The sequence below is a fragment of the Lontra canadensis genome, unplaced genomic scaffold, assembly GCF_010015895.1.
Source record: "Lontra canadensis isolate GAN:19392208 unplaced genomic scaffold, GSC_riverotter_1.0 scaffold68, whole genome shotgun sequence".
NCBI classification, from domain to species: Eukaryota; Metazoa; Chordata; class Mammalia; order Carnivora; family Mustelidae; genus Lontra; species Lontra canadensis.
Genome location: NW_022631062.1, coordinates 1,621,880 through 1,635,597, shown reverse-complemented (window position 1 = coordinate 1,635,597; position 13,718 = coordinate 1,621,880). Strand labels below are relative to the sequence as shown.

Sequence of the window (13,718 nt, the reverse complement as noted above, 5' to 3'; positions counted from 1 at the left end):
TTCTAATGCAGAAAACACTGACAGATATAACCCACATCAGCCAAGGTTGTTGGGGGTCTTCAGGTATTTTTGAGAGTGTGAGGGGGACCTAACAGCCAAAAGCATGTGAACCGCTGGCACAGGGCATGAAGAAGGTATCATGAAGTCAGTGGATGGGAAGCGTCCTGACAAAGCGCTAAATGAGAAGTCACTCAAATGCCTTGCTTCTCCATTCTCTCCCGACCTTCACCGACCCAAAAGTTCAACGGTCTAATGGGAAGAACACTCAACTATTTTTAATGATGCAAAGGAAATGGCTTTTCAACAGCTCTCTTTAAATTCTTGTCCTAAAATTTATTAAATAAGAAATTTCCAGGCGTGCCTGGGTGGCTCAGTCATTAAGCATCTAGCTTAGCTCAGGTCATCATCCCGGGGTCTTGGGATCAAGCCCTGCGTCGGGCTCCCTGCTCTGTGGAGGGCCTGCTTCTCCCTCTCCCACTCCCCGGGCTTCTGTTCCCTCTCTCACTGTGTCTTTCTCTGTCAAATAAATAAATAAATAAAATCTTAAAAAAAAAAAAAAAGAAATTTTCATATTTGCGGCATGTTGTGAAAATCTTAAAAATAGATTAGCCTCTAACATTTGCAATATGGCATGAGCAGTACAAGATAATTATGATCAAAGTAATGACATCTTTGCAAATTAAGAGTAAACAAATTCAAGAAACGGACACTTGTTGGTGTCTTCCTTTGCCTTTCGTGGGAACTGGCTCTGGTTTTCCTAGCGATCACCGTGGGGGCTCGTTGCCTAGTCCGCCGGGGGTGTGGCGAGTCGGGGAGGCTGACAGAGAGCCGGGGAAGCCAGCTCTGGGTTCAGGTGACCGATCGGACAAGCACAGAGCTCTGCAGGGGAGTCAAAAAACTTGAAAACTACGTGTAAGCTTTAGCAGCACTCGACCTCCCTGAGCATCTGGGCGACAGCATCCACGCCCTCCTGGTGCACTTTGCTGTGTGTAAGGGCCCATGCAGGGGGTGGGGCGCAGGGGGCCCCACTTGACAGTGGGGTGAGGGACATAGACAAGAAGCCATCTACATACAAGAGAGAAGAGAACTGACTCAGGGACAGGGGGAGTGAGACGGATCTCCCTACCCTGGCAGTTAGGACAGATGGACAAGCGTGCAGGGGGGGAAGGAGAGGAGGCCCAATGGGACGAGGGGCGTGTGGGAGAGGTCAGGACATGGCCGACTTTATGGAGACACTGGGGCAGCATCATGGGAGAAGCCGGGAGTCCTTCCCTTGGCAGGCAGCGGGGACAGAGGCAGGTTCGTGAGCAGGCGAGTGACGGGGCCTGAGGGGCGCTGTGAGAAATCCATCTGGCCCAGCTGTGTAGGCGGGACTGGAGTGGGTGCGAGCAGAACGGGCCTTTCAGAGCTTTAGTCAAAGGGCACAGGGTGTGTTCCACAGAGGCAGGAAGGATGAAAATCAGACAAGGGTTGGAGCCATGAAGCAGCTCTAATAGGAAAACCACAGGCCCAAAATGGCGTCACTTAGGCCAAGTCCCCAAGCCAGGGGCTTAACACCTAATCTATTAGCTATGTCCGCTTCTCCCAGAAATGCAGTCATAACCAGTCAGTCAGGAATTTTTTCAATCAGCCAGCGCCAAAGAGTCTGCCACAGGGGTCTTCTCCATCCCCCAAGGAAAGATGAGGTCATCCGCATGAGATGTCAGGACCCCTTGCTTTTCCCCCTAAGGGAAGAAGGGCCTTCCCTGGAACAATCCTTTCCTTCCGCTATAAAATTTCTTGCCCCACCCTCCTTCTTTGAAAACCCTCCATTTTGAACAAATACTCAGAGCCCCTCTACTTGCTCGATGGGATGCCGACAGAGTCATCCATCGTTTAACAGAACCAATTGGATCTTTACAATTTACTCAGTGGGATTTTTATTATCTAACACAGTCAGTGTCACACCACATTTTACAGGAATGGCTGGGCTCGAGAAATGGTAGGGAATGTATGTGAACAAATCATCAGAAGGGCCATTCCAGAAAATGGAAACTAACCCAGGGAGACAGAAAGCACATCGGTACCGGTCGGAGAGGGCAGGTGAGAGGGAGGGCCACAGAGGGACCTGGGGACACCTGCGAATCGAAGGACCATCTGGCCTGTGCTGCTGGCTTGGCAGGCACATTCATATGTCCAACTTAACAAATGGGCCACTTTAAATGCAAGCACCATACACATGTCAGTTATACCTTCCAAAAAAAAGAGAGACCTGTTTCTTAAGCTTGCTGTTTACAAAAGACACTAGTAATTTTAAGAGGGTTGTGAATCTCTCTGGGTAACGAAGGATTGGCAGCAAAAGGCAGGAGCCACCCCCCACCTGGGTGGGGTAGTCTGGGGGGACAGATTCTGTGGCTGCAGAACCCACAGGCTCCTCTACTTGGTGACAGGAAAGTGAAGGGGCCACTGTCCTCAAGGAGAGAAGACCACGCTCTGCGGGGAGGAAGGACACACGTCTACCCGGAAATGTGTATACGGCTTGTGGCAGGCAGCCTCCTAAGATACTCCCGAAGGTCCCCGCACCTCCTGATGGTCACACCCTTGTGTGATTCCCTCTCCCTGAGTGCGGCCTGGACCTAGGGACGTGCTTCCCTGATGAGGTTTCCAAAGACCATGACTTCTGGCTTGCCAGAACTTTCTCTCTCATCCGCTCACTTGCTCTCTCTCATGAAGCCAGCTACCAAGTCATGAGGGATCTAGGGGAAAGCACATATGGCAAAGAATCCAGAGAAGTCTTGGGCCAACAGTCTGTGAAGGAGCAAGCCCTGCCAACAAGCACACAGTGAGCCGGGAAGTGGATTCTTCCACGGTTGGGCCTTCTGATGAAACTGCGGCCTCAGCTGACACTTGTAGCGGCCTCACTGGACATCCAGACACCGCTAAGCCAAGCCCAGACTCCCAAGCTGCAGAAATGGAGATAACAGATGTTGTGTCTAGCTGCTAAATTCAAACTTAACTTGCCACTCAACAGTAGATAATGAATAAGCAGCCATAGCTCTGGAGTTTGCCAGTGACTCTACAACAGGATCCCCACATTTTTTAATACAGAAAAACACAATGGCAATATAAGAACGTCAAGAGGAGCAGTCGTCGAATTCGGTAATGCGGTCTGCTACAATTTGGTGATTTAGTTTGGGGCACCTTGGTGCGTCAACAGGTATACAAGTTGCCTTTGAATTTCAATTTCAGAAAGGTATCTTGAACTGAAATGATACTTTGCCAGAGATGGTATAACAAGGATATAGTTTCCTAACCAAGGTTATGACCCTCTGCACATACAGTCATGGTGCTCAAACTTCAGAGCACATCTGAATTGCCTGGGGAACATATTAAAACATACCAAATTCCTGGGACCCATCCCAAGGTGGGTGGGGCCCGGGAATCTGAATGCTTAACCAGCATCCTTGGTGATTCTGATTCAGGGCATCAGAGACTCAGACTCTGAAACACCACTTAGAGAAATGACCCCCAAGATTAAGAAGCGCACTTGTCCTGATGAGTACTGGGTGATTAAAATAAAAACTTTAAAAAAAAAAAAAAAAAAGACCCAGGATGCCTGGGGGGGTTGCAGTCAGTTGAGCAGATGGCTCTCGGTTTCTGCTCAGGTCATGACCTCAGGGTCATGAGATCGAGCCCCGCTCAGGCTCCATGCTCAGCACTGAGTCTGCTTAACACACACACACACACCCTCTCTCTATCTCTCTCTCTCTCTGCCCCCCACCCCTCTTCCCCACACACATTCTCACTCTTTCAAATACATAAAGCTTTTTTAAAAAATGACCCCCAATATTACACTGATTAAAAAGACACAGGCTTTATAGGTCACAGAAGAGAAAATCTGAAGGATACTGGAGGGCACAGCTGATGAGAAGAACCCCCTGACATCATGTCACAGGACTTGGTTCATTATGGGGATGCTCAGAGAAGAACCTGAAAGAGACCAGAGGGGCTGAGCTTCTAGAAAGGGCCAAGGTGCTTGGAAGAAGGGCTGAGCCTTAGCCTAAAGCCTGTGAACAGTGGGTCCCCTCGGGGAGCAAGGATTCTGAAGCCTGGAGAGAAGAAAAGGAGGGATCCCTGATGATGACCTCAGGAAAGTGAGTGACTAGCAAAGTCTCTGGGTGTTGTCTTCCGTAAATAGATTAAATCTGCAACGTGGGCTAAGAATGCAAGCATTTCAAGTCAAGGGTTGGCAGGATTTTCTTCCCCTGTGAAGGGCCAGAGAGCAAATATTTCTGGCTCTTCAGAGCATGTGGTTTCAACCACTCGATTCTGTTGTGGCAGGAAAGCGGCCACAGACAAGCTGTACGTGAATGGGTGGGGTGTGTTCTGATAACATTTTATTTACAAAAAATGCGGTGGGTGGCATCACCAGCTTGGGCTAAGTCAAGTCCTCCCAGGAATGTCCATAACCTCTGCTTATTACCACTGGGAAAGAGGACAGGAACGTAAACAGGGTTGTTTTAAGAGCACGAAAGGCTCATTTTGATCCCTTTACTTCCCCCTGCCTGACACTTTACAACTACAATTATTCCTTGGGGGGAAGCTCCATCCACAGAAGTTTCCAGATAAAATGCAAGCATGATGGTCTTCAGAGAAAGACTCATCCCACCTACATGACTCTCTGACACGCGGAGCTTTCTGTTTAGCACAAAAGCCATTTTATATAAGCTTTTGACAGACATGGAAACACGTGGGTGTGTGTGGCTTATTTGTGAGTGAACAGGAGGGGGTGCCTGAAAGGACACGGCCTGGGGAGGTGGGCGGACTCGAGCCTCCTGCTTCACAGCATCTCCAGTTAGCTCTTAAGGGTGCCAAAAGGTCTCGAAGCACAATTCATTTTCATGAACTCGAACGGAAACATAGCACACAAGGGGTATCATGAAGGGAGCCAAGACCAGATGTCACTAATTCTAAGAGACGGGGGAGGGGGGAATCGCTGCTTTGGATAATCCAAGTCGGTGTCCCTACAACCAGATGTCGTGTCTGAGAGAAAGGTCCAGATCTTCAATACTGAGCGACGTGCTTTTCACCTCTGCCTTTCTCTGTCTGCCGACTCGGAGTTGAGGGGATCAGCCACGAGACCAAGAGGCAAAGGGAGTCCTGAACACGGCAGCCGCTGTTACATAATCAAGCATAACCACACACCAACAAGACGGCTGATAAAAAACGAACATTCATAAACAAGAAATTATACCTATTTGGCTGACATAATAACAGCCTTTGGTAAATGAGCTCTAAAATCATGACTCGCTGTCTACGGCACGTGTTTCGTGAGGCCTGTAGGTGATGCGAAAAACGGAACAATTGACCCACGGCAGGAAACGAATTGCAAAGATCTCAAACCACCACCACCACCACCAGAAAACCCCCCAAACCCTCAAAATGTTATCGCGGGGGGCCTGGGCTGTGATTCATTTGCCCTGCGTCCACGATGAACCCCGGTTTAAGCCAAAACGCATGAGGGGTACAGGCTGGAGATGTGAGGGGGCTCGCCCTCCCGGGTCACACCAGGGCAGCTCCCTAGAACTCACCCATGACCATGGGTGTGAGGGCATGCGCGCGTGCGCTCCTTGGGTTTCTGGAATGATCTACGGCCCTCTCAAACCGAGCACAAGAACAATTCGGATTTGGGAAATGGGCAGAGAGGGGACTGGTGACTGGTGAAGGGGATGGTTTTGCTGCTGCTCAGCTCTCAGACTGGACACTGAGCTGGGGGTGGGCCGGCACGTGAAGGGTCTGCCTTGGGGCATTTGCTCGGAGCCTAGAGGAAGTACCAGCATCTGGCGAGTCACTGGGGTATAGTAAGGAACGCGAAGAGGGGCATTTGAGAGTCTCTCCTAAGCTTGCACCAGCGGTCCCCTCGCCCTCTCCTTGCCACAAGAAGACAGACCTTTCCCGCTTGTGCTGCCCCTCCCCCACCCCCCTTCACCAAGACTTTAAACCAAGGTCCCCCAGGAGGCCTGGCCTCAGACAAGCAGAAGAGAGAATCCAAGGTCACTGTCCTTCAAACTAACCAGGACTCAGGGCCTCGATAACCAGCCTCTCCACAGACAGACGGGGAGGAGTGAAGCCCCAGGGCAGTCCTCAGCCTTTGCAAAGAGAAAGAGACTTCTAGATCTCTAGAGGATAAAAAATCGCTTCTTCAATTCCTTTCCAGGTCTCCCTTCTTACTACTTGGGCCTTCCTCTAAGCTAGTGCTTCTCAACTTTAACGCATGTTGTTGGAACCATCTGGAAATCCTGCTGAGACACGAACTGTGAGCCAGCAGGTTTAGGCTGGGGCCTGAGACTCTGCATTTGTCACAGGTTCCAGGTGAGGCCAGTCTGCAGATCGCACTCAGAGCAGAGGATCCAGCCTCCGGGGCCTCCACTCGCAAGCCTACACCACACCGTCTACACCAGCGTCGAGCAGCCCCACCGGGAAAGCCAGTTGGGGCAGCAGGCGGAGGGGCTCACTGCTACCATGGCCGCGTACAGGATGGGCACTTTCCTGTGGCAGAGATCAGCTCGGCCTCTCTGGAAACCTCTTCCCCGCCCCATGGAAAGAAACTGAGAACTCAGGGGTGGGGGGGGAGGGGACACACCAGAGCCATATGGAATTCTCTATTTTTTCCCTCACACCATCTGGTTTGGGATCTAAGTACAGAATGGCAACTGCGTTGATGTAAGAGCCAACAAACTCTCCAAGCGACTGGGAAGGCGCTCACTCGGCTGGGTCGGGTCCCCTTGCACCAGGGCCACGTGGCTGGGTCCAGCCACAAACCATCCCCCCAGGGTGTGTGCCCAGGAGGCACGTGCATTCCAGGGACCACAGTCAGTACAGACAAAAAGGTCAGACTGTGTGCGCTTTGTAAAGGCCACTGCAGGATCTGGGAAGATGATTCTAGAAATCAGGTTTAGGGCTTTTGTTTTCTCCCCCTCAGACAAGAGCCTGCTTGCTCGTTCACAGAATTCTCACATGAAGTCTTACCGGCAACGGGATACTGTCAGACTTCTGTGTTTCTCCTCAGAGTGTTCCAGAATTCCAAAAGCTCTGAAAACGCAGGATGGGGGGTTTTGGTGTGGCTCACCCGGCAGCAAAACCGGTTCAGATCTGAGATTACTTGGCGCTTTCTAGCAGTTTCTGGTAACTTGGAAGCCTTCCTGTCCTGGTACCAAATATCTCCCCCTCCCCCACAAACTGTGCATATCTAAAGGTCCTGGGGCCCGTGGGGGTGGGGGGCGCTTTTTAAAAACAGCATGAGGTACCCTTTACCTATACAATTCACCGGTGCCAAGTGTGCAGCTCGATGGCTCTGAGTTGTGTGAACATCACCACAATGTCACTTTAAAACCTTCCCATCACTCCAAAAAGGATCCCTTGTAACCATTAGTCACGGCCCACACTCCCTTTCCACCAGTCTCTGACAAACAGGAATCCATGTTCTCTCTCTGTGCATTTGTTAATTCTGGAAATATAATATAAATGGAATCAGACAAGAGTTGGTCTTTTATGTCTGGCTTCTTTCACTTGGTGTAATGTTTTTGAGATTCGCCCAAGTTATAAGACGTAGCAACATCTCTTTCTACTCTACTGCTGAATAGTATTGCACTATACGAATAGATCATGTCTAACAGCAATTCTTCAATCAAGATTCCAGAACCCTCTCCAACCCTTCAAGGATGTATGAGAACAGATGTCTATATCACTTCTCCCTCGCTCTTTCTAACTGGAACACGCGCGCGCACACACACTGCTGGTGCCTAACGGCCATAGGTCAAAACACAAAATGCGTAATTCAAGATGTAGAAATCCGAAATCAGACTTCATGTTAATTAATCCGAAGCCACAATATGGGTTTTGAAGGAAAAAGTTGTATTAAACTGATGATAGGGTTAGACTTTGGAACTCAATGCATGTCCTGCACCGTACCTCGGGGTTGCTCTTTCTTGAATTACAGATTCTACACGATCATTTCTGACTGATTCCTGAAAGAGTATGCAGTGCACCCATTTGGGAGAAGTAACACTAAGGAACACTAAGGAACACCATCCCCATCTATGCACATTTTAAATAACTTGAAGTCCTCTGACTTTTCGCTAACTGAGCCGGGTCTAAGATAGGTGTAGACTTTGGCAAGTGGGAGGGTGGGCGTTCTCCCCGCTTCTGGGCCCCCACGTCTCACTCCAACCTAGAACCTTGCGGTCCTGGGAGACCAGTGTTCCTTGCAAGTGAGGAAACTGGAAACCAGACCCACCAGACCTACCTGATGGGATCGAGTACAGTTATCCGATCCTCATGTCATGGGCTTGGATTTTTCCTTCTCAAAGACAATGATGTTCAAACAGAGTGCTGCAAAGCAGTGGGGCCGGGAGCCACCTGGGGACACTACCGGTCCTCTTGGAGCCAAGGCTCCTGGAGCGTCCTGGCCCCGTTCTCGGTGTTGTGGAGGAGACACGTGACACCCACCGCCGCCCCCCGCTACTGGTTCAGACATTCGCAATTTCGGAGTTACCCCCCAAGCTTTAAGTCATTGCACACTGCTCGCTTTGAGAAGAGGAGGTGAGGGCAAGGAAAGGGGAAGGAGGGAGAAGAAAGAGGCCAAAGATGGGGTGGAATGGAGAGGAGGAGAGAAAAACAAAAGATGATTAAAAAAATCGTCAAGAGCCAATTCCACCCGCGCCCCTGTGAACAAATTAATGCATCAAACAAAACATAAAATAGCACCACACTGAAAGAGCCATTACAAATAATATTAAAGGTAACAGTTGACTTGCTATTCGAACTCGGCCCGAGGCTGTATTTACCTGGACTGCTCAAGGGGCTAGCCCTGTCCCCCAGGGTCGGCACGGGACGGTACTGGTGGTTCTTTGAGCCTGGGTACATCCAGTGGTACCTGCCAATTTCCATTTCAGCTCTGCTGTTCACTGCCAATTTCAGGTGGCAAAGAGTCAGTGTCTCTATCTCCAGCAAAGGTTCTATATCAGCATTTACTCTCTTACCATACAGTTAAAGGAAACGACGAGTTTAAAAAACACGAGACTGAAATGCAACCTTTCCCTACCGGCTGATCACCGAGGCAGGAAGCATGGAGAACGCTGCAGTCTCCTCCGTTCTTGACGTTGACAAAACTCACCCAAACCGCCTTTTCCTTCCTTTTTGTCACCAGGATGTCCCCCCGCCTCCACCCCGCCCCTCAGAACATTCACTTTGGGCAGACGCTATTTAGGGTGGAAATCTGGCTTCTCCCAAGACTGCTGCTGGTCTTTCTGGTTGTTTCCCTTTTGGACCAACAGAGCGTCATAATCACGGCCTCCGTGGTAGGGCCCGGCTGCAGCCTTGAAAACCTGGCCAGTGAGCCCATGACTTGCTGAATCTTGGACCAAACTCCTGTCCTCCCACTGACACCTGCAGTATTCTCTGTCAGCTCGTCTTAAGCTCAGTACTTCGGAGTCCAGAATGTTCTGGATTAAATCCTGTTCCGATGACCTCCCAGTGTTTTAGAGAAAATGGGCTGCTGGTCTTGGGCTGCAACCCCTGCTTCCTCACCCACATGGTGACGAGTGGCCTCCTGGGAACTCGGGTCCCTGTGTCATAGAGCACTCTGTTTCCCACTTCTTAAGGGACTGGAGAAAAAGCTACGGGTCTGCCCGTGTCCCTGACCCAGAAAAGGCTGCTCGTAACTATGAGTACAGCCACAGTCTTAAAATCCCTAAGAGCTCAGAAGGTCAAGTATGCCAGTTCACGTATGCCAATCACACAGAACCTCACAGAACCAAATAAGGAGTTCGGGGGCACAAATATTTAAGGTGAAAAAGGGATTCTGATGTTGACAGTGGCCATGATTCCATCAGCAGGAGGTCAGAACGCTCCACAGGGCCCCAGAGCCAGCAGCCACAGACAAAGCAAATGTCTGACCAGGGGCACAGAGCACCTCGCAAAGCCTTCAGAGAACCCCCTTGGAAGCGTGTGTGGTCTCCGAGTTCTCTCCCACTGGTGAGTGGGGGCTTTTCTGGGTGCTATTTCAGGGAAAGCCTTGATGGCTTCCACCAACTCTTAAAGGACATGTAAAGACATTCAAAGATGTTCAAAAGGGGTTTAAAAAAAAAAAAGGATGCTAGAGCAAGGTCAGACCTGCGCAAGGACCTGCTCACTGCTGTCTGGTGGTCAGCCCGCGTTTACAGGGCGCTGGTGAGACACCAGGCGCCACGCCAAGCATGCTGCACCTTTTCCCTCCATCATCCAAGGTCAGATGTCTGCACCCACTGTCCTATGACATCGGGGCTCTGAGGAGTCTACCTTTCTAGATGGAGGGAGCAAGGGCAAGAAGAAGGTCAGTCGCCCACCCCCCTGATCATGCAGCTAGGGGAGGAGGAGCCCGGGGCCACGCCTGGGCCATGTGACAACAAAGGACAGGCCTCAAGACCACCAGGCCGGCCCCCTGTGGCGGGCACAGCTGCTCAAAGTCCCTGCTCTTTCGCGGAGGCAGCGGTCCGCCCAACAGGAGATTCTCTGAGGTCAGTGTGGAGGTGAGCTGTGCTTCTGTGCCTCCCCAAGAAAGAGCGCAGGTCCCAAGCGCCTGGTGTTATCTCAGGGTTCTGGAAAGGACTTAACTCTCAAGTTGCCTTGGGTTTAGAGCTCCGCGTCCCTGCCCAGGAGATGCTCTCTCGGATGCGGGTTGGGCTACTTTGTCTGAGAGCAATGACGCCCAGTCTTCACTCGAGCACTTTTGATCTGGAAATCTGTCATTGTCCTCTAAATACCATTTTTCTCGCCATGCCCAACACACAGCAGGGGCCCCATCAAATGTCTGCTGGGGCAGTATCTTGTTGAAGGCCAGGCAGCACCCCAGGACCCTGCGGACCAAGATACGGACCTCCAGGTCCCCCCACCACACTGACCTCACCCAGGCCAGGCCATGCGTCTCTGCACGGACACAGCCATTCTCTGTTCTCCTCTCCTCATGCATGGGGAAGTCTCCAGACAGTCAGGCAATCAGGCACAGGCTGCTAGGCAACGACAATAAAGAACCAGGGGCTGCCCAAAGCTTCTAGGTTTTCTGACCAAAACATGGCGGCCATGCCAGACATGCTTAGTTCAGCGTAAATACTGCCTCTCTAGCAGATGTGGCGATGGGGTCAGCAAGTGGGTGGCTGTTTTCCAGTCCTTCTGGGAAGGCCTTTTCACAACAGTAAATTTTTCCCCGTGAAAGAAAAGAAAATTATGTCTATTTCCCATTTTGGAACCAAATCTTGGGAGATGTTAAATATAAGACTAATTCTAAAATTTCAAAGAGCACGTTATACGTTTCGTTTTAAAAGGCCAGGGTCCCAATGTTTATGAGAGAGTCACCGGATTGCAAGGAGAAGCCTCGGCTCGAATAGTCTGTTAAAACAGTGTCGATGTGTCAATGCTGGGCAGCTGGCAAGAAATGGGAAAACGTCCGCACACAGCCAGGAAGGTCCCTGCTGAGGCCCTACCGAGGGAGGACAGCAAATATTCCTGCCAGGGAACGGAAGCCAGGGATGGGCAGGAGACCTCCCAAGTCGGTGACATCTGAGCAACTACAGACAGCTGGGGCTGAGGGGAGCCGTGATGGCTAATGGTGACAGTCACAACCATGGGCGGTCATCACCAAAGGTGGGTATGAAGCAGACAATGGGGAATTGAGGAAAACAAAACGAAGCCTTGTACCTTTTTTCCCCATTTACTTAGAGAGTGTGATGTATTTCTGCGACAAGGCTGGAATAACTGAACTGCGGACTGAACTGCGGGCCGGTCTACTTTCTGGCATCTACGAAATTATCACTGGAGCCAACAAAGTGTCAAAGACCGAGCTTCCTTCGAGAGACCATACTCCCTAGGCAAGGTCTTCGAAAGCTGGATCTATCGTCTTTCATTCGTGAGTATTATTTCAAATATTAAAGGAAAGCCCTAACAACACCACGAGAAATGGCAGAGGTCAGCCAACGATGGCCACCTGTTTTTGTCAATAAAGTTTTATCAGCACTCGGCCACATTTATTGGTTCATATACTATCCATGGCTGTTTCACGCTACAGCTGTAGATCTGAGTAGTTACAACAGAGACTGTGTGGCCTACAAAGCCTAAAATACTTATTCCCTGGCCCTTCATGGATGAAGCGTGCTGACCCTGGCTATGGAACGTGGCTGGTAAGGCTTGGATATAGAAAGAAGTCAACGCCATTAATCCAGTCGGCCTCCAAGACAGGAAGTTAGTTTACTTTCTCTTTTTCACACGTGTCTGGAAGAGACAGGTCCTTGGGCAGGCTGAGGAGGAAAGTTCTCCCGTCTGCTACTGTTGTCCTGCTATGTAATCCGCACTGAGATGACAAAATTATGGTTAAAACCAAGATCCTGCTATACGTAATGGTCCCTAAGATGAGTTAAGGGCCCCTGTACTCCTGTGCAGCGTGCTGGGAAGATAGAGGACGGGTGATGTTTCAAAGGAGAGTATTATTAAATGAACGAATAAATGAACAACCAGGCACATTTGTGCAGCTGACACTGGAGCCTCCCTTTCTTACAAGCGAGTGTGTGTCGCCACAGCCATCCCTATTCCTGGCCGGCCATCTCACAGGGCTGGACATTTGGTCCCAAGGAGGAAAAAGCAAGAACATGTCTCTGGAACAATCTCATCCATCACCAAGTCCCAGCGAGGGGAAATTTACATCGTGGGGATGCTCACTGGCTGTTTCACACGTTCTCTGATACATCAAGGCTCCCAAGTCATGCCATCAAGATGATTTACTCTAAATCGACTTGTAGTTTCAAGCCATAGAAAAACGCGATTCATAACAGGACAATCGGAACTTGAGGTTTCCACCCAATTTCAAGCAAGGCAAATCTAAATTTCCAGAAAGGGGTTGGAATTCTTTGTCTCCTGAAATAGCAAGGCCAAACCTTACAAAATATGCTAATGGAAGCAACCGTATAAAAGTAGGAGATACGCCAAATGGCTCACTGAGATCTTCACCACGCTTAACTTTCTAAAAAAATAAAGTGAAATAAAATAAGGTAAAAGCAAGCTGTCTCATACCTACCACATACGTCCGGCACCATCTGGCCTGCCAGGCCTTTCTCTACAGCCTAGTCCCCAGACACCCTCTCTTCAAATGTCCTCCTTGGCAGATCCTTCGAGGGAAAAACTACATCTAAAACTTTCTCTGTACAGAACTCACATAATCAAGTTAGAAATTGTCAATAAAAGATCTCAAAATCAAATCACGTCTACATCACCAGGAAGAGCATGACACATTAAATGTGTCCCTCAGGGTTTTTAGCTCACAGGCCATATATTCTAGAAGAGTTTTCTTCCTAAAAAAAAGAAGACAGGGCCCAGAGTGCACGCATTTAAACCGCAACAAACAAAACCCAACCTAAACACATAAGACATGACATTTGCTCCAAAAATTTAAATGAATGTGTCAGTTTCTCTACCCAAGTCAACAATCTGAATTCGTTTCTTACACTCCTTACATCCTAGAGTTTATTTCCAATTACACATTATTTCCCGTTTGCTACGTTGTTCTTCCTTTTTGGTTTGATGCCTGGAGCTCTCAAAATTATTTCAGTGGCAATTCCAGGCACTTTAACTACCTCGACTCTAATGGTTCCAGTAGATTCCAATTCCCTACATGTAATAAAAACAATTTGCATCACAGATTTTTTTCCCGCACA

The 13,718-nt window shown here is 49.6% G+C and overlaps 1 protein-coding gene across 6 annotated transcripts in view; it reads right to left on the bottom strand.

Annotated features, from left to right (window-relative positions):
* Positions 1-13,718, bottom strand: part of GPM6B (glycoprotein M6B) — a 152,277-nt gene that overhangs the window by 23,916 nt on the left and 114,643 nt on the right. For 3 of the 6 annotated variants that reach the window (XR_004385276.1, XM_032880161.1, XM_032880159.1), the window contains exon 2: positions 8,826-8,945. The exons of the other annotated variants lie outside the window; for them this stretch is intronic. Coding sequence is in view for 2 of the 3 variants with exons in the window: in XM_032880161.1 (XP_032736052.1) it covers positions 8,826-8,945 (120 nt within the window). In the remaining variant the exon portion in view is untranslated. The remainder of the gene's footprint in view (positions 1-8,825; positions 8,946-13,718) is intronic. 6 annotated transcript variants of the gene reach the window in all.